This window comes from Pangasianodon hypophthalmus, chromosome 14 (genome assembly GCF_027358585.1).
Source record: "Pangasianodon hypophthalmus isolate fPanHyp1 chromosome 14, fPanHyp1.pri, whole genome shotgun sequence".
In the NCBI taxonomy this organism is placed as follows: Eukaryota; Metazoa; Chordata; class Actinopteri; order Siluriformes; family Pangasiidae; genus Pangasianodon; species Pangasianodon hypophthalmus.
The window spans coordinates 1,544,108-1,564,107 of record NC_069723.1 but is presented as its reverse complement, the minus strand read 5'-3'; the positions used below and the strand labels follow the sequence as shown (position 1 = coordinate 1,564,107).

General features: G+C 41.4%; 3 protein-coding genes across 7 annotated transcripts in view; 2 read left to right on the top strand and 1 right to left on the bottom strand.

Moving 5' to 3' along the window:
* sagb (S-antigen; retina and pineal gland (arrestin) b) overlaps nucleotides 1-5,617 on the top strand; it is an 11,422-nt gene extending 5,805 nt beyond the window's left edge. Inside the window, exons 11-16 of one of the 2 annotated variants that reach the window (XM_026943505.3) lie at nucleotides 1-84; nucleotides 1,197-1,274; nucleotides 1,431-1,445; nucleotides 1,561-1,613; nucleotides 3,429-3,438; nucleotides 5,337-5,427. The exon at nucleotides 1-84 is cut by the window's left edge and continues 54 nt beyond it. In XM_026943505.3, coding sequence (XP_026799306.2) covers nucleotides 1-84; nucleotides 1,197-1,274; nucleotides 1,431-1,445; nucleotides 1,561-1,613; nucleotides 3,429-3,438; nucleotides 5,337-5,427 — 331 coding nt within the window. Of the gene's footprint in view, nucleotides 85-1,196; nucleotides 1,275-1,430; nucleotides 1,446-1,560; nucleotides 1,614-3,428; nucleotides 3,439-5,336 lie in introns of both variants that reach the window. The other variant, XM_034310765.2, reaches the window with a different exon arrangement.
* A 1,455-nt stretch (nucleotides 5,618-7,072) lies between these two features.
* Nucleotides 7,073-9,975, bottom strand: LOC113544536 (collagen alpha-1(X) chain). Its single transcript, XM_034310353.2, has 5 exons — nucleotides 9,841-9,975; nucleotides 9,434-9,704; nucleotides 8,946-9,026; nucleotides 8,769-8,849; nucleotides 7,073-8,685 (listed from the first exon to the last, which is right to left on the bottom strand). Exons 1-5 carry the CDS (start codon nucleotides 9,859-9,861, stop codon nucleotides 7,772-7,774), a joined length of 1,368 nt encoding a protein of 455 aa, XP_034166244.1. The 5' UTR covers nucleotides 9,862-9,975; the 3' UTR covers nucleotides 7,073-7,771.
* Nucleotides 9,976-11,632: 1,657 nt separating this feature from the next.
* LOC113544537 (diacylglycerol kinase delta) overlaps nucleotides 11,633-20,000 on the top strand; it is a 19,595-nt gene continuing 11,227 nt past the window's right edge. For 3 of the 4 annotated variants that reach the window (XM_034310348.2, XM_034310349.2, XM_034310347.2), the window contains exons 1-7: nucleotides 11,633-11,800; nucleotides 13,536-13,646; nucleotides 17,232-17,312; nucleotides 18,152-18,256; nucleotides 19,199-19,331; nucleotides 19,483-19,589; nucleotides 19,671-19,796. In XM_034310348.2, coding sequence (XP_034166239.2) covers nucleotides 11,669-11,800; nucleotides 13,536-13,646; nucleotides 17,232-17,312; nucleotides 18,152-18,256; nucleotides 19,199-19,331; nucleotides 19,483-19,589; nucleotides 19,671-19,796 — 795 coding nt within the window. In that variant the 5' untranslated portion in view covers nucleotides 11,633-11,668. Of the gene's footprint in view, nucleotides 11,801-12,719; nucleotides 12,788-13,535; nucleotides 13,647-17,231; nucleotides 17,313-18,151; nucleotides 18,257-19,198; nucleotides 19,332-19,482; nucleotides 19,590-19,670; nucleotides 19,797-20,000 lie in introns of those variants that run through there. The other variant, XM_034310350.2, reaches the window with a different exon arrangement.

The following is a 20,000-nucleotide window of genomic DNA, read 5'->3' as shown; positions in this document are numbered from 1 at the left end:
ACTGAAGAACAACCATGAGAGGCGGGGCTTAGCGCTGGATGGGAAGCTGAAGCACGAGGACACCAACCTGGCTTCCTCTAGCATGTGAGAGCACAGCACACTCCATCAGGGCACTGCAGTTTGGGAACGACTGTAGTATGGGAAGGACTAAGAGCCCGAAGGAGAGAGTTTTAATGCTAAAGACAGAGACTGAGGATTGTAAAGGATAGAGGACGCAGACTAAGCAGCCTAAGACTGAACGGACAGAGAGCTCTAAAGTGCTGAGGGTGAGAAAAGTAAGTGCTATGAAAGCTAACCATAAAGAACTAAAGGCCTAAAGACTAAGAGACAAAAAGGATTAAGGATCCTAAAGGACTCAGGGCCCTAAAGGCAAAGGTTTAAGCATTCTATATACTATGGTACCTAAAGACAAAAAGCCGAATCTCTAAGGGCTCTAAATGCTAAAGGTGGAAGACCAAGTGCCCTAACGTCTGAGATCCTAAAGGCTAAAGGCAAAAGTGTAAGCATTCTATATGCCTTGGTCTATGATGTCTAACAACAAAGCTCTAAGTGCCCTAAAGGCAAAGGGCAAAGATATAAGCATTCTATATGCTGTGGTCCCTAAAGACACAAAGCGAAGCTCTAAGGGCCTTAAATACTGAAGAGTGAAAGACTGAGGATCCTAAAGGCTAAGGATGTATCTGCTATAGTCCGTAATGTCTAAGACTGAAACTCTAAGGGCCCACAAGGCTAAGGACAAATTTGTAAGGGGTCCAGATGCCATGGTCCATAATGTCTTAGAGTGTAATATCTAAGAAACTAAAGAGTGAGGACTTAAGGAAAAGGCTAAAAATGAAAGCATAAAGGCCCTAAAGGCTAAAGGCAAAGGTGTAAGTGTTCTAAAGGCCATGGTTCCTAAAGGCTAAGAGTGAAGCTCTAAGTGTACTAAATGCCAAGGGTGAAAGAATAAGAACTCAGAAGGATTGAGACAAAAAAACTAAAAGCTATGGGCAAAAAATAAAAGAGGGCCGTAAAGGCTAAAGGCAAGGATGTAAGCGTTCTAACGTCTATGGTCCCTAATGTCTAAGAGTAAAAGTCTATGGACCCTAAAGGCTAAAAGTGAAGGACTAGGCTCTGAAAAGGTTAAGGGCCCTAAAGACAGAATAACAGAACTGGTGTGTGTGTGTGTGTGTGTGTGTGTGTGTGTGTGTGTACAGAGTGAAGGCGGAGGTTCTGAAGGAGATTCTGGGCATGCTGGTGTCCTACAGAGTGGTGGTCAGGGGCACTGCAGCTGGGTGAGTGTGTGTGTGTGTGTGTGTGTGTGTGTAGCAAGCACAAAGACTAATTCTGCATTCACTATTTATTACGCAGTGTTTATTACCATGTTATAAAGTTTATTATAGCTGGTAAAGAACTGTGTAGAATAAATTTTCTGGTTTGGGTTTTTACAGCATGATCGGCTCGAGGTATGTACACATTTTATTTTACAAAATTATATCAGGTTTATCATTTAAATATTCTTAAAATCAATGATCACCTTCATACCATGTATAACCGAAGTGTGTGTGTGTGTGTGTGTAGTGAGGTTGCTGTGGAGGTGCCGTTTCTGCTCATGCATCCTAAACCTGAGGAAGGTGAGCTAATCAGATGTAGTTATACTACATTAGGCTAATTTTTCAGAGTGACTGTAAATAATTAATGATTGTGGCTCCACCAGTGGAGTGAAGGAGAAGAACTGACACAGAGACTTGTCGTCCTCGGATTTAGGCAGCTCGGGTTAATATAGCTAGCTTACGCTGATGGACGATGCGGCATTTGTGTTGCGATAACGTGTAAAAGAGGTGCCAGGATGTTCTAGTGTTTAAAACACGTTAATATATTTAATTTTTTATTAGTAGAGTAAATGTCAAAAAGTGTCAGCTCATTAATAGTGTACTGACATTAAAGGAAAACGCCAACCGACTTGAATATTAATCTTTATAATTACAGTGTGATCTTTAACAGCATCCAAAATTCTCTGTCTCTCTCTCTCTCTCTCTCTCACTGTCTTTCTCTGTCCCCTTCTCCATCTATCTTTCTCTCTGACTCTCTCTCTCTCTCTCACTGTCTTTCTCAGTCCCCTTCTCCATCTATCTTTCTCTCTGACTCTGTCTCTCTCTCTCTCTCTCTCTCTCTCTCTCACTGTCTTTCTCAGTCCCCTTCTCCATCTATCTTTCTCTCTCTCTCTCTCTCTCTCTCTCTCTCGCTCTGTCTTTCTCTGTCCCCTTCTCCATCTATCTTTCTCTCTGACTCTCTCTCTCTCTCTCTCTCTCTCTCTCTCTCACTGTCTTTCTCAGTCCCCTTCTCCATCTATCTTTCTCTCTCTCTCTCTCTCTCTCTCTGTCTTTCTCTGTCCCCTTCTCCATCTATCTTTCTCTCTGACTCTGTCTCTCTCTCTCTCTGTCCGCTTATCCATCTGTCTCCCTCTCTGTCTCTCTCTGTCCCCTTCTCCATCTGTCTTTCTTTCTGTTTCTCTCTCTCTCTCTCTCTCTCTCTGTCACATACACTCCATTTTTCATCTATCTATCTATCTATCTATCTATCTATCTATCTATCTATCTGTTTCTCTGCCCCTGTCTCTCTGTCTCTCTCTCTCTTGCTTTTATAATCTTTATAATTACTCTGTAATGTCTTTCATCGGCTCTATTTTCACTTTGGTTATCGGTTTCCTACATTACCCACAATGCCGTTCGACTGCCTGCGGAAAGTGATGCAGCTAAATGAGAGCGATGCAGCGGCGCTTTAGTCCTTTAGTCGGTCCGGCTCTCTCACACCCTCGTCTGTACACTCTGCTCAAACAGATCAGCTTCTGAAGCTTTGACGTTCACGCTAACACCGCCGTCATCTCGTAGATCGCTGACTAGCCGAGCCGAGTCTCTGCTTTGCTTTGCATTCTTCTACACTGCATTTCTCATAACATGACATGAAACACTGCTGGAAAGTAGAGAGTGAGAAAAGAAGGGAATCATTTTTTTTCCCTCCTATTAAACACCATTGTAACTGCGCTAGCAACTGCGTGGCTCTACAACACAACCGCTAACTTCTCACAGGAGAAGTTTTTCCGTCTCATTCTAGAAAAGAAATATTGCTCCCTGTTAGCCTTCCTGTTAATTCTTAGGAATCAACTGTACCATTTCCTGTTATTTGACCTGTAACCTTTTCCTATTAGCCTTCCTTTTAGCCTAGCAGATGCTCTTGTTTGAATTCTTTTGTTATTCATTCTGTTAGCTTTCCCATTAGCCATTATTCTGGTTACGTTCTCTGTATGTAGCATTATCAAGTAGCCGAGGTGCTAGGTTTGTTTTTGTTTTTTCACTTTAGACTGAGGTGAATATAATGATCATTTTTCATTTACTGACTGAAATCTTGTTTTTTTATTCCTTTTTTTTTCCTCCTCTGGGATTTAACAGTTAAAGACGGGTGAGCATTTCTCAATGTTAAAAACAAATTAATTTCAAAGCAGTTTTGAGGAAGCTAGCAACTCCTAGCATGACTGAGTCGTAGCACTTCGGTGGTGCTAACACTAGCCAGCTAGCTTACATGAGTTCTGACAGGATTTTTAAGCCATAACATGCGTACACAATTAACGTTTGAGTACAAATCATCAATACTGAATCACCAACAATGCTAACATGCAGCTTTCTTACCACAAGCCTGTGTGCTATGTTTCAGGGAGTGGTTAGCTAGTTAGCTCCATTTCCAGGGTTATCATGAGAGTGATTTCATGATTGGGGTGCCATTTTGTGTCTCACTGATATTATATTTGCTTAGAAAACAAAACAGCATTCTACTAACTACATTTAAAATATATATATATTTTTAAAAATCTCATTATTTTTGCATTAATATCTGAATCTATTTAACATCTCATGCTTGAAACATCCTTTTCCATTGAGCCATTGAGGCTTGATTCATGTGTTATAGGTTATGAAATATATCTGCTTTAGTCCCAGAACATTCACTCAACCCTGTTACCTGAACACCTCTGTGAAATATAAATATTCAGATCATTCCACAAGTCCTGGGAAGGTCGTATTTACGAGTTGGGAAGTCGTAATTACGACGTCAGGTGAGTTCGAGTCACTTGGGTCGGAGCAAGATGGCGGTGAACCTTCTCTTAATTAACTACAAAAAAAAAAATACAGCAAGGTTTTTAACTCTACTTCTAGAGAATGAACAAAAAAAGAATGCGCATCATGTGTGTTGTTTGCTTTATTATGTTTTTAATCAATTTATGAAGCTACTGTGAACTTTATCGTTACATATTATATCGTAATTGTACAATGTTATTGTATTTATTTCAGGCAATTAGCTTTTTTTTATTGTAAATAAAAACGCCTGATAAAGACACATCACTGCTAAATACTCGTTCAGTTTCAACAAATTTACCCTCAACTACAGACGCTGCATCCACTGATTCCATCATGTTCTCTTCCTGACACACAACCACGAGTTTTCCTCTTGTAATTACGACTTTGTGGTGGCGTTCATGTTCATGTGCGTTCAACTCGTAAATACGATCTTTCCGGCGTGACTTGAACGCATCGTTGCATCATCTGAATTATGAGAGAGATGTTCTTTTTTTTATTTATTTTCAATGACATTGTGTTATTGACTCATGAAGTCACTTAGACAGTACATTCCCGAATTAACAATTGAAAGTTTAGTAAAAAATAAATTTGAAGTAAATCCTTACAATGCCCTTAACGCCCTCATGCCATTAGCATGGATGCTAGTTTTATTATGCCACATTTTATTAATACATTTGCTAAAAACCAAAAACTCAATCCTGTTGCTCATTTAAGAGCAAAATTCAGCATGCCAGCAAAGAAATGAGATTTTGAGATATGAGATATCATAAAAAAAAAAAGATTTAATTAAGTTTACAAGATTCCAATTATGATTCCAGTTATGGAATCAGCCTGGATGGATAATAGGTGATGTATGTTAATCCAGTTAATCCATTTAATCCAGTTAAATCCTGACATTAGAGACTTCGCTGCCTGTAACTGAGGATGCTATTGCTGTCGTTTCTCGTGTTTGGTTATAAAGTGACACGCGCTATCATGTCAGGGATTTGCCGTAATTCAGACACATCATGACTAGACTGAGCAGCTAATTGTGTCTGGGGAAATTTTATCAGCACAAACGTAGCTGTTTGCTTTAAGAACAACGTCAGGGAGTCAACATTGAATGTTACAGTTACACTGTAGATGTCAGTGCAGCATCACTGAACTGTTGTACTTGTTGGCACACATATCTGATTGCTTTCTTGTGTGTGTGTGTGTGTGTGTGTGTGGGTGTGTGTGTGTGGGTAGTGAGGACATGGACATGGTGTTTGAAGAGTTTAAGCGCTCGTATCTCAAAGGCGTGGTCGGCGACGATGATGAATCTGCTGACGACTCGTGAGACTCCGATCATCTCTTTTTCCGGATTCAGTATTTACTATACAGTGTTTATTACAGCGTTATAGAGTTTATTATAGCGCGAACGTGTATTAGGTGGAGGAAGGGGTAGTTTTACTAGTGATCTGTGTTTACTCTGCATCTGACTAGCAACATGTTGGTAAATAATTAATAAAAATTAGTGTATAACTGAAGCTGGATGTGTTTTGTAGTGTAACATACACATATTAAAATTCTTTCTTCCTTTCTTTTTGCTTTACTTATCTCTGTTTGTGTGTATTGTATGTATGTGTGTGTGAATTTTACACAACTAAAAAAATCAAATCGTGAATCTTTCCATACAAACAAAACGGTGGTAAGAAAAATTGCATTTATATGTAGATATAGTGTATGTTATCTTAATATCAATGTTAAATGAATGTATATTACAACATACTAATTTTCCCACATTTATTTTAATGCGTTTTTAATACATAGATATAAATAATAAATTAAACGGGACTAAAAGTAGGAGATCTTGGTGTAACACATACGCACACATACACACACCTTCTCACATATGCTCGGGAGTATAGACACACCTCAACACACACACACACACACACACACACACACACACACAGAGTGATGCTGTGATAAACTCTTATCTCTACACAGATCTAACAACAGAAACACCTGCTGCTTACCAGATTACACACACACTGAAGGATCAGATGGCACTTGCATGCACGCAACCCAGGACAACATACACACACACACACACATACACACACGGACATCTCTTTGTTCCAGGTACAATATTTTACACAGCATGAATAAAGGTCAGTTGGTCAGGAAATTTAATGTAAGGCTTTGTCAAGGACTACCCGAGGACTAGGACTAGCCGAGATCAAGTCAAGACCGAGTCTTAAAGGGGTCGAGGCCAAATCAAGATCGAGTTCAGATTGAGACCAAAAAAAAAAAAAACATCAAATCCTATTCAAGTCCAAACCTTTACTTCAACTAGTTGGCTTCTTTCGTGCATTAGGAAAGATGTTCGTCTTGTCAAACTTTGTTCACGCGAAAAGAAAAGACTGCACAAACTTTATTTTTACAAACCCTCGATCAAAACAAGTCTATATTTAGCAAAACCAAAGTCCAAGACAGAGATGAATCCAGGGACCACGTCAATACAGAAAACATCTTAACACCAGGCCCGAGTCAGCCCCAATTAAATGACTATACCTTTATACTGTAGGTATAGGTAATGCAATGTCACTATTTCTGTATATATCTATTTAGATATTTGTATCTAATTCTTTATTTGGCATTAAATGCAAAGTGGGTGTGGCCTAAACCTGAATTTATTATTAAATATGAACACTATCACTATGCCCATGGAGACAAGGGAAAACACTGGAAAAGAGTTAGAATTCAAGCTCTGACATTTCCTCAACCACATATAACTCAAGGGACTGATTTTAATCCTGCTTGCAGGATTATTTTTGTTTTTTGCCCGCATAAGCTGCGTCCCACAGGATCTCAGTCCCGATACACAACAGATGCAATAATGTACTCGATGCAAATCATGTATTCATATCCTGTTACATCCGTAATCTATATATTTAGTCAATAACAGTGACACACACTTTAAATGCTTGTCATCAAAAAGGTATTTAATTCTAATTTTAATGAATGTTCTGTTCACCACCAGAATGATTTTTATTATAATATTAAAATATTTCACATACAAAAACTCTGGAGAACTTTTCATTTGATTAACTTACATTTAATCAGATTTTTTACAATTTTACTTTTACAGTAGTTTAGGGAGTAGGGTGCGTTGTTCAGCTGTGGGTTTAGAGTGTGAGGAGTGATTTCAGGTTGGATTACGGTTCAGGGAGCAAGTTTGGTCCTCTACACTGTGCTGAACTCCACCACCCTTTTTTGATTTTCAAGAGGTTCATGTCCCTGTCTGTCTCCACTTAAGGGTGTTCAAGGTTAGTTTAAGAGCATTGTTTTAGGATACACTGCTCAAGTGTGGTTTAGGGAGGAGGGCTTAGGGTGTAGGTCTGTCTCCAGTTGTACGTTCCATAAATTCCCTTCAGATTTAATGCTTCAAGTTTCAAGAGGTTTTTCTTCTAAGGGCAGGGTTCCAGGATGCATTGTGTAGGTGTGGGTTAGGGTGTAGGGTCTAGGGAGCTTAGTGTGTAGGGAGCAGGGTTAGTGTTTAAGGGTCTAGATGGGAGTCTTAATGTGTCTCCAGTTGTACGTTCCATAAATTCCTCACAAACTTTCAATTTTCATGTTTTTCTTCTAAGAGAATGGGATCAGGACGTGCTGGTTGGGTGTGGATTGGTATGTAGGGTCTAGATATTAGGGCTTAAGGTGGGGTCTGGATCTCCCCAGGTGTACACCCCACTAATATTTGGTGGAGGAAGCTCTCGTCCCATGATGATGTCACAGGTGTCAGGATGAAGCAGGAAGCCGCTAAAGGTGCTGCTGGCCTCAGCGCTAGTGAACATTCCATTAGTGATACTATCCTTCACCTGGAGCCACACCTGGTCCCCTACACTCAGGTGTAGCACCACTTTTTGGGAGGCGGAGCCTAACTCTGATGCCAGTGTGCTCTTCACCACGGGCTGGAAGTTCCAGAAGAGTCCAACCTTCAGGGTGCGGGTGGAGGCGGTCAAGTGGAAGCTGAAGGTGTAGGTTCCATTGACTGGTGCTGTGTATACACCTGTGCTTGGGTTGTAGTGCTGCTGCAGGTTATAGATGATATGCCCAAACGCTATTGGCTGATTGGCAGCTGGGAATGATGATCTTAGTGCTGCTGAGAATGCAGATTGTATGGCTGGGCTGCATGGACCAGGCATTCCCATCTTTCCCATCTCCCCTGGCTCTCCTTTAGGACCTGTCTGTCCTGCAACACCCTGAGACCCCATTTGACCTAGCTCTCCCTTAGTGCCCTTAGATCCTTCAGGTCCCACTTCACCTTTTTGTCCATCCTTACATGAGCAATTTCCCTCCATGCCTGGTTCACCTTTGTTACCTGGGTATCCAGGTGTGCCTGGTGTGCCATCCATGCCTGGATCACCCTTCAGACCTATAGCACCAGGAGCTCCAGCCTGCCCAAATAACCCAGGTAATCCAACCGGACCAGGAAGACCTGGTTCACCTGGAGGACCAGGAAGTGATACACAGCTCACTGGGCACTGACCATCTGCTCCCTTTGGACCCGGGTCTCCGACTGCGCCATCCTCACCACGATCCCCTTTATCACCTGGAATTCACACGTGCGTATATTGAAGGCTCATATACAAAGTGTGTTAAGCAGATTCAAGTATGAGTTTCATTTTCACTGACCTTTGAGCCCTCCCTCGCCTTTAGAGCCCATTGGTCCCATTGGGCCTCGCTCTCCTTTCAGTCCTTCATCACCTTTCTCACCTGTGTGTGTGTACAAGTACAGCATATAATTATATTTTGCTTATTTATATTATAGTCACTTTGTGTCTTGTAGTTGTATGTGTGTTTCTGTCTTACCTTTCAGTCCCTGCTGCCCTACAAATCCCGGTGTACCACGAGGTCCTGTCAACCCTCTCAATCCTAGACCTCCAGGACTTCCTGTTAAAACACACACATGGACTTCATGGACCCTTGGGGCTTCCTGAACCCCACTTTGAGAAGCACAGTTCCAGGCTACATATAACCCTGGGTGCATGTCAATCAGCTCTCTAGCTTCCTAGGTCAGTGCCCTGACTACTGGACTAGGGAGCTGATTGAGACGCACCCCCTGTCGCCGACCCCTTGACTGTTTGTGCATGTCACTCCTGTCAGTCTTCATACAGACACTCCATAGGGGCGCTTATATACACACACGACACACACAGAAAGGCAAACATGGCAGAAAAAATAGTGAAGCATTGATAGATACTTCCAGGAAGTAAATCTAAGATGGATCTGTCACTGACAATGAGGATTAATACATACACAGAGTAAACTGTGAGTGTGTGTGTGTGTGTGTGTAATACCTGGTAATCCGCGGTCTCCTCTCTCTCCTTTCTCCCCCTTAGTGGGTTCACACAGTGAGCACGTGCAGAACCATGGCACCTGATCAGCAGGGGGAGGGACTGGAGCATCCAGAACCATATCACAGTATGAAAGGTCAAACTCCGCCCACTGCCCCGCCCATGGATACAGCACTGAGCTGTCATTGCTTAGGGGAAGGCTGCGGTCATTTGGCACTGACATGCAGCGGATACACACCAACCAGAAAGTGAAGGGAAACACACTCTGCGTTACCTACACACACACACACACACACGCGCGCACACACAAATCTGCTTTACCGATGCACACATTATTTTTTATCACTCCACTGTGGGCCCGTCCCAAACCACACCCACATGAACACCATCACACAAGGTGTTTGACTTACCAAGTTCCAGTGATGAAGCATTTTCCTCTTCCTCAGCTGAACATCAGAGAGTGTGTTCACCTGTCTCTACTTATACACACCTGTACACCGCCACGCCCCGTACACCTGTGTGTGTGTCTGTGTGTGTGTGCGTGTGTGTGTAAGTAAGCCAGCTATCAATGTAACAGAAAAGATGCTTTTGGGGAAGCCACAACCCACACACACACACACACACACACACACACACGCCTGACCCTGTTTCCAGGGTTATACAACCTCATTTTGCGTCTCCCACGCTGCTTTGTTACCCATCATGCATTGCAGGGTCATGTCCCCAAACCCCACCCAGCTACAGTTTCACACACACACCCTTCTATTTTCAGGGATACATTACATTATATAACACACACTCACTGACCCTCTCTCTCTCTCTCTCTCTCTCTCTCACACACACACACGCACACACACGCCTGTGATTGTTTTTATGGCTTATATAGTGAATAGTGTGTCTGGTGTGAATGTAGTGAATGTGTTGTGTGGTTTGAAATGCATTCATAATGGAGCGATAATGGAACATGTCCATAGGGATTGATAATGATGAGGCATTTGTGAATTTTAGTGTTTATGTGATCTATGTACTAAAGAGATTGTGTGGATTGGGACACACCCATAGTGTATTAATGATGGTGTTTATGTGGCTTGTGGATTGGGACACACCCATAGTGTAATGATGGTGCTTATGTGGCTTGTGGATTGGGACACACCCATAGTGTATTAATGATGATGTTTATTTTGCCTGTATAGTGAATAGGGTGTGTGGATTGGGACACACCCACAGTGTGTTAATGATGATGTTTATTTTGCCTGTATAGTGAATAGGGTGTGTGGATTGGGACACACCCACAGTGTATTAATGATGATGTTTATTTTGCCTGTATAGTGAATAGGGTGTGTGGATTGGGACACACCCATAGTGTGTTAATGATGGTGTTTATGTGGCTTGTGGATTGGGACACACCCACAGTGTGTTAATGATGGTGTTTATGTTGCCTGTATAGTGAATAGGGTGTGTGGATTGGGACACACCCACAGTGTGTTAATGATGATGTTTATTTTGCCTGTATAGTGAATAGGGTGTGTGGATTGGGACACACCCATAGTGTGTTAATGATGATGTTTATTTTGCCTGTATAGTGAATAGGGTGTGTGGATTGGGACACACCCACAGTGTGTTAATGATGGTGTTTATGTTGCCTGTATAGTGAATAGGGTGTGTGGATTGGGACACACCCACAGTGGACCAGTGATGTTGAGGTGTTTTTTTGATGGTCTCCGATGGTTCTCTTAGTCCCTGACCTTGTGAACTAGCATGAAGATGTGTTTTTGACAGAGACCCCAAAGCACTTTTGTAAGTCGTTCTATATAATAAAAGTGCAGAAATCCATGCACATTATATGAGTCGATCGTATAATTCGGTTAATTTGAGGATTACATTAATTAGTGTGTACATTAGTTCTTATGTGTAAATTCACACACACTCAGGAGCATGAATAGGAATGAACAAACCTTTGTCTGAATGTATGAGATTTTCATGAGCACCACATGTCTTGTGTAAACACTCATACGAATGATTTACAATTTTATGAATAAACTGTTTGTCTCCGCCTTGTGAAATGAGGCTCACTGAGTTTAAAACCACACATTTGAGTACTGATATTGACCGGAAGTGGGCGCTGTGCTCTTCTGACTCCTTTCTGCAGTCCTCGTGTTGACCGGAAGTGGGCGCTATGTTCCGGTGCGCGGAGCGTGCGAGCGCGCGGCTCTTCTCTCGGGGAGAGCGTGCGCGAGGATGGCAGCGGCAGCGGTGGCGGAGGGAGCTCGCGCTCTGGACGAGTCCTCGGACAGCGACGCGGAGCACGAGCCCGGCGCGCCGCAGAAACTCATCCGTAAAGTGTCCACTTCCGGTCAGATCCGCAGTAAGGTAAGAAGCCGCGTGTGAGTGTGAGTGTGAGGGAGAAAGAGAGAGAGATGAGCCGCCGCTGTGAGATGCGGTTCCGCTAATGACCGTTACTCCGCTCCAGTGAGACCCGTGCAGGCCGCAGCAGCTTCGGACTTTCCTGGGTGGTGAGGCGGGAGATAAGTTGCAGGCTGGCGGTCAGTCATCAGCCACCATCCCGCTAACGGATAACGGTTTTATGGAGAAAGAGCAGAAAAGCAAAACTGACCACTTTCTGTTTTGTACCTCACTTTTTAAAAACTTCTTTTAGTACTACTACTAAGTGTGTGTGTGTATATGTGTGTGTGTGTGTGTGTGTGTATGTGTAATATATATTATGTATATGTATATGTTTATTATATATATATGTATATGTTATTATATATATGTACTCCACTTAAATAATTTTACTCTCTTAATGTTTTAATGAATGAGCATGTGTGTGTTTGTGGTGTGTGTGTGTGTGTGTGTGTGTGTAGAAGTACACTGGAGTCAGATGCAGCTTGGGATGCTGGGTGAAGCAGCAGCTGACTCTGTGTGTGTGTGTGTTTTAGTGTGTGTGTGTGTGTGTGTGTTTTAGAGAGATAGAGAGGGAGAGAAAAGGTCATTTTTTGTTGATCAATCCGTGTTCAAGCGGTCTAAGATGAGACTGAGATGAAAGGCTCGTGTGTGTGTGTGTGTGTGTGTGAGAGAGAGAGAGAGACCAGAATGTCAGCACACACACATGTACAGAAGCAGCAGCGTGCATAGAGGTGGTCGAATGAGCCTGAAACCACAGATGCATTCATAGACACACACTTTGAGATGCTTTAGCGTGACCTTTTATGTCAGCGGAAACCAAAATCGATGAAGTGTGTGTGAAAGAGAGAGTGAGCAAGCGAGCGAGAGAGAGAGAGAGAGAGAGAGAGAGCAGTCAGTGTTATATGAGAGCATCCTGAGAGAGTGCTGGACATGGAGTTGTGCAGCGATCAGGTCTGTGTGTGTTAAAACACTCTTTTTTCTGTGATAACTTCATGTCACGTTCACGTCTCTTTCTGTCTTAAGTGTGTGTGTGTGTGTGTGTGTTCAGTGTACTGTCCGTAAACTTTTTTTTTTTTTTTTTTTTAAATGTATTCTTAGTTGCTTGCATTATGTCAGTCAACCATTACATTATCTGAAGCAGGCATGTCCTAAGACATGGCGTATCCATGACAACAGCTCTGGAGAATCAGGCTTTGAGAATGAAATGAGTGTCTCACACACACACACACACACACACACACACACACACACACGGCCATCCTTTCAGATCATAATTGCCAGAGCTTCGGAAAACAATTTTGATTCTAACGTTGGCCGTAGAGAAAGAGTAAACGATACCAAGAACTAATTTGTTTCACGGATGGATGCTACACCATTAAACGCAACTCTAAACGGATAAAAAGTACAACGTGGTGCAGTTCAGACAACGTAAAGACTTCGTAATTACAACTTCGCTAGTGGGTTGTAATAGGATTAGGAGCACTGACCATCTCCTTAATTAATTTAATTTGAAAGGTGATCATGAAAATTGTTGTCATGGCAACGTAATGAAATCCCAGTGATGATGTGACCAGATTTAGGTTCCAGAAACTACATGGCAAATTAATAGCGCACGGTGTTTATATCTGACACTGGGTTTTCTGTGTGTGTGTGTGTGTGTGTGTGGGTGTGTGTGTGTGTGTGTGTGTGTGTGAGACAGACGGTGCTGAAAGAGGGGAAGCTGATGAAACAGACGAACTCTTTTCAGCGCTGGAAGAGACGCTACTTCAAACTGCGTGGGAGAACACTGTACTATGCTCAGACTGCTAAGGTGGGTTAGCGAACACACACACACACACACACACACACGCTGAGGTCCAAATCAGTGTAGATGGCTATGGCATTCTAATGCGCGGACGCTAGCTCGCAAATACCTCAAGCTTGCACTTGGTGGTTACAGCCTGCTGTATATAGAGGAAGGGGCGGAGTCATGAAAGATGGCAGTTTATAGCTGCGGTAAAGTAAATGAGAACAGGAGGTACGTTAGGAAGTAACCTGACAAAGGTGTCAAATGTTCTAGGTTGGGTTCAAAAAGAAAAAAAACTCTTATATTAGTAACATAGCTAACAACGAACGAACGAACGAACGAATAATAATCAGGCAACCTCCTGACATCGTTCATTTTAGTCGACGTGATCATTGTGGTTACTCGCTTTCCACGCGATAGCTTCGCGCTCGCTCACTCGCTTCGTGAGGTAAACTAATTTCCTCTGCAGTTACTTGCCTCCACCAAGCTACTAACGCTAACTAACAAGCTAACTTTTCTTTGATGTGCCTGGCTGCTGTGTCCGCACTCGGCCAATCAGAATCGTTCCTCGTGTACGCAGTGAAGGAGCTTCGATGGTCCGATCGAAGTGGAATATGCGCTCATGTAAATTAACGTAAATCTAAATTATATTTAACGTAAATTAAAGTGCGAGATTTTAATGTAGCGGCAAAATTTCCTATCAGAGGGAAAAAAGCAAGAAAAAACAATTTCCCTCCAAATGTATTTGTATTTCTTTACATGTTGATTTCTTTCTTTTATTCTTTCTTTCTCTTATCATTTTTCCTCCTAGTCTGTTTTTCCTCACTTTCTTCCATTCTCACTTTTCAATGCCAGTTCCTCTTTCCCTCTTCTCCTTCTCTCTCTCTCTCTCCGGTCTTTATCCATCGAGCGCACTCACAGCAGTGTCGCTAAGCTATCAGTCTCTGTGTAAACCGATAGCCATCTTAATTAAAAACCTCTGTTTAAAATAATTCAGTTCTGTAGGTCATCAGTGTTGACAGAGGTGACATACATTATGAAACAGATTGCGAGGCACTAATTGCGCCTCGTTTCACATGATTGAGCTCATCTTTCAAACGTTTTTTTTTTCCCCTCTCTCTTCTTCCTCTCTGCGCTGAGCGTTAATCCACATGCGCCACCTGATAACAGCAGGATTTTATCTTCTGAACGCGAGCAGACGGACGTGTTGCGATGATTAGATCCAGATCCTTCAGCCTCGCTGTGTCAAACTTTAACCAGCTTCAGAAAAAGAGTTTTCAGCACTAATGTTAGTGTGACCTGATGGTTCCTCATTTAACGTATTAAAACATCAAAAAGTCATAAATATTTTAATATTCTACATACATTTTTATGTTTTTTTTTTAACAGATTACTTTAAAGATGTCGCCAAATAGGAGTCATTCTAACAACAAAATTATTGGCACCCCTAATCATTCTGAGCAAATTATGGCTATGACAAAAATATCACCTCACGTTGCCTGAAAACATTTTTGCGATACACGATATGTATCGCGATAATACTTTAGCTAACAACGTGCCGGGAAACCAGAAGTGCTGCATCAAAACTTTAAAAATTAAAACGTTTTAAACCAAGTTTGATGATCCTTTTATTTAATGTGTACTACACTGAAGAGGAGAGAGAGAAAAATCTGTAAAAAAAATGTGCAATTTTTAAAGATTAGGAAAAAAACTATCTCAAATGTGCTGCTTCCATTCAGTTAGATTTAGTTTGTAATTATTAAAAAAAGACGTAAAGTTTCAGCAGTTGCATCATTTCAGGTTTAAGGAGAGAAGAGCAAAATAATTATATTAATAATAATAATAATAATAATTTTATCAGCTGTGCGGTCGGGAACTGCTTGTTGGCAGCGGCAGTCAAAGATACCTGATTATAAATGTATTGTGACATAATAATAAGATACATAATCATGGTATCTATGTTATGTTGTTATATCACTTAGCTCTAATATATTTAATAGACGTTACACAAAATAATAAAAATTTCCACAAATTCGAGAAACTATTTGTGATTTCACTTTTTAAATACTTTTCTTTGTAAAGTATTTTCTTAAAAAAATTAACTATATGTGGCAAAATGATCAACAATCCGAAATAATATTTAAATGAAAAAGATATACATTATTAATAAATATATAAATTATTATATTTAACTTGCACTCAGGCTCCAAAACCTCTTTTCGCCTTGGATGAATTACGTAAAATCGTAAAATCTTTTTGTCTTGAACCCCAAAATAATAATAAAATGAAGCAAAGAGCTTCAACTCAGAAGAGACATTCATCACAGGTTTTTTTTTTCCTGTGTGTTAAAAATAGACAAAGAAAAATGTGAGTCATAATAAAACAGTTTAAAAATTCTGTTAAACATCCCTCAAAGAAGGACCTGAAATCACAGAACAGTTCAGAACAGAAAGTCAGAAGAACAGTAGCTGAGTCTTGTGGGTGTCGAGTTTCAGAATCAGTTGTCAAATCCGTCATTTTTTTTTTTATTACAGTTATATTTTTTACTGTTTTCTTTTTTACTTGACATTTTACTTGACTTCCTTTTTACTTGGTATTTTTGCTTAAAGATAACACGCTTTAATCGGTTCCTGTATTTTTCATGAGATTAATAAACACATCGATGCTCTTGATCACACGCCTCTGGTTTTTTTTTGGACATGCAAAGCTTCTATTCTGGTTTCGGGTAGGAGCTATTTTTATTGGGCGTAGAACACGATAGAGCGTTGCGCTGACATTAAAACGCTTCCTTGAGCAAAAATGAAAGTGCTTACATGTGAAAAAAGAAAACCACAGCTCACAGTTGAAACATTAGCCCAAGACAAACACAATATGACTCATCACCAGAGATGTTATGTACCGAGGAAGAAATCATAGCTACTGGGCTTGTGTTATATTGACATTTTCTTTTTTTTTTTTTTAATTATAAATATAATAAATGATTTAATCATCTGCAGGAAAATGAGCATTTGTACCAATTCAGGTTTAAGGACAGAATGTACTAATAATAATAGTAATAATAATAACAATAATAGCAGCTGTGCGGTCGGGAACTGCTTGTTGGCAGCGGCAGTCACGAAAACTCAGCTGGATTTTTACGTGATTTAAAATTTACCGAATTTTAAACGCGTTGAAAGAAAATTCTGCCAGACGTCCGTCACAGAATAAGGCATTCAGTCTGGACGTGCATGAAATTCATCTTCCGTCACAGACGCAGAGCAGCGGAAGCGATCTTTTTTCACCAACGGAAAATTTCACGCACTTTTTAGCACCAGTTTTATACAGAGCTGCGTATTTCTGAGTGATAGCTCGTGCTAGCATTCTCTGGTGACAAACCGCGGAGCTCCTACGCAAAATACGTAAAGTTTGATGATGTAATATAATCGGAGGGAAAAAACGTCACTGGATATCGTGGCAGCGTAATATCGTTTAGACGATTAAATCGTTCCATCGCACAAACCTGAGACTGTGATGCTCTAGGGATTGTTGGGTGGTTATTTATTTATTTTATTAAATATTTGACAAGTTGATTAATTTAACGTTTTTTTTTTCTTTCTTTCTTTTTCCCAGTCGATCATCTTTGACGAGGTGGATTTGACTGATGCCAGCGTGGCTGAGTCCAGCACGAAGAACGTCAACAACAGCTTCACCGTAAGTCTCAAACACACACACACACACACACACACACATACATACACACACACACACACACTTTTCTCATCTTCTACTCAGCTTTGATCAGTCTCTGTCTCCTTTAAACTGTTTCAAGCTGTTGTGAATGTAAGTGTGTGTGTGTGTGTGTGCGTGCGCAAGTGTGTGTGTGTGTGTGTGTGTGCACAAGTGTGTGTGTGTATGTGCAAGTGTGTGTAAGTGTGTGTTTGATGTGTATTTATAGTTTGACATTTGGACTGATTTAGTTTTAATAGCAGGGTGGAGATTTCGTCTGCGTGTATCCGCTTCCAGCTGTGTGTGAGTGTGTGAGAGTGAGTGTGTGTGTTTGAGTGAGTGAGTGTTGCACAGGAAGTGATGCGTATGACTAGACTGAACGTTCATGCTGCTTAGATGTTTAACAGAAAACAGGCTTCTTGGTACAAAAGTGTCCTAAATCAGCAAACCTTCACTCGCTGTTAGAATTCTTGTATTTCAAAGAGAGAGAAACACGAGTGTGTGTACTGGTGAACTAGTGTGTGCTTAAGGGGTTATAGGGTATGAGTGTGTGCTTGCTTTGTGTGTGTGTGTGTGTGTGTGTGAGTGAGAGAGAGAGAGAGAGAGAGAGGAAAGCTTGAGTTATTTTTATCTGTGGGAACAGAGGGGCTTTGTAAGTGGCTCAGGAAGTGGAAGCTGACGTCAACTGTGTTATACACACACACACACACACACACACACACACAGAATTCTGATGTGTAGTGGGACTGTGTGGTTCCAGCTGTGTTGGTTAAATGTATTATTACTCTCTCTCTCTCTCTCTCTCTCTCTCTCTCTCTCTGTAGATTATCACTCCATGCAGGAGATTGATTCTTTGTGCTGAGAACAGGAAGGAGATGGAGGAGTGGATGGCAGCTCTGAGGAGTGTACAGAGCAGAGAGCACTTCGAGGTGTGTGTGTGTGTGTGTGTGTGTGTGTTTTCCTTTACAGGACAAGGTCAGGAGTAGAATCCAGATGACAACAAGAGTTTATGGGCTTCTTTTTGGTAGGAGTAGAATCTTGTAGTCTTCAAGGAGTGTAAAAATTTGTAGTATGGATCCATCGATACCTTTTTTTTTTTTTTTTTTTGGTACTCATTGATCCTGATACTGAAATGATTATTAACCTTCTTACTATTAATCAATCAGAGACATCAGAGAATTTTCTTTATGTTCCCCCGGTTTAAATAGTGGCCATGAAAACGCACTTAGGCTACTAGGCTTGTTCTTTATAACGTTCTTTATAGCGAGCGTGTCGTGAATTACATTTAGACTCACGAGCAAAGCGTAGACGTTATTGAGCGAAGGAAAAGGAAGTGTCTCAGTACTCAGTGCTTGCTGAAGTGAACTGCTCGTCCTCACATGTGTGGTTAAAGATACTGCTTAAGCCATAGAGATGTTTTATCAGGTTATTTGCATTGTAGGAAGATGCTGTAGTTCCTCATGATATTTTTACAGAGCACAGTTTGCTTTGCTTTGATTGCCGTCATTAATCTCTGCCGTTTTGCGTTGTCTGTTCATTACTGCGGCACCGTACGCCAGGCTTACGTCAGGTAGTAACGCATGGCATCGGAGCTTTTTTACCACGTGTGAATGAACCCGATACCAGCATCAGTATCGCCGAATCCCTGAGTAGACGCTTGTAGGCTTTTAAGATGGCACGAAAAAAAATAAAGAAAGCGCTTCAGAGTGTGCAGCACCCTCGAGGAATTTTATAATAATAGTATTAATAAAGATCAAGATCCTGGATGATCAGCCTGCTTGGATTTGAACTCATAACAGTCTGTGTGTGTGTGTGTGTGTGTGTGTGTGTGTGTGTGTGTGTGTGTGTGTGTGTGTGTGTGTGTGTGTTAGTCTTCTCAGTACAGTATGGACCATTTCTCCGGGATGCATAACTGGTTCTCGTGCTCGCACGCTCGGCCCACGTACTGCAACGTCTGCAGGGAAGCGCTGAGTGGAGTGACATCACATGGCCTCTCTTGCGAAGGTGTGTGTGTGCATGTGTGTGTGTGTGTGTGTTAGCCGTAATGGTGTTCATTTTTATGTTATTTACGCTGTAATGTGAGTGGTTAATGCCAGCACATGCTTGGGGTGTGTTTCAGTCTTAAATGTATACGTGTGTGTGTGTTTGTTTGCAGTGTGTAAGTTTAAGGCGCATAAACGCTGCGCTGTCAGAGCCACTAATAACTGCAAGTGGACGACGCTCGCGTCCATCGGCAAGGACATCATCGAGGATGAGGACGGGGTGAGTGTGAGTGGACACCTTGGTAAAAACTGACTCTTTATCAGAAGTAATCACACTCGTCTGTCTGTCTCTGTGTCTCAGATCTCTATGCCTCATCAGTGGTTGGAGGGAAACTTGCCTGTCAGTGCAAAGTGCAGTGTGTGTGATAAAACGTGTGGCAGTGTTCTCCGATTACAAGACTGGCGCTGCCTTTGGTGTAAAGCCATGGTAAGAGTGTGTGTGTGTGTGTGTGTGTGTGTGTGTGATTATAGAGCCTAAGTTGAGGAGGTAACAGAGTGGAAGATTATAGAGACAAACTTTATCAAGTATAATCTTTATTGAGTGGAAATTGGTGAGATTTGTAGAGTGGAATACTGCAGAAATATAGTACGGAAATTTGGGGATTATAGCGTGTCATTTTAACAGATTATA

Bases quoted from the DNA above. Each gene is read 5' to 3' on its own strand.
- LOC113544536 (XM_034310353.2), bottom strand. From the start codon at position 9,861: ATGCTTCATCACTGGAACTTG. The intron at 9,705-9,840 runs GTAAGTCAAACA...GTGTGTGTGTAG, and splicing joins TGCTTCATCACTGGAACTTG to GTAACGCAGAGTGTGTTTCC. The intron at 9,027-9,433 runs GTATTACACACA...GTGTTTTAACAG, and splicing joins AGGAGACCGCGGATTACCAG to GAAGTCCTGGAGGTCTAGGA.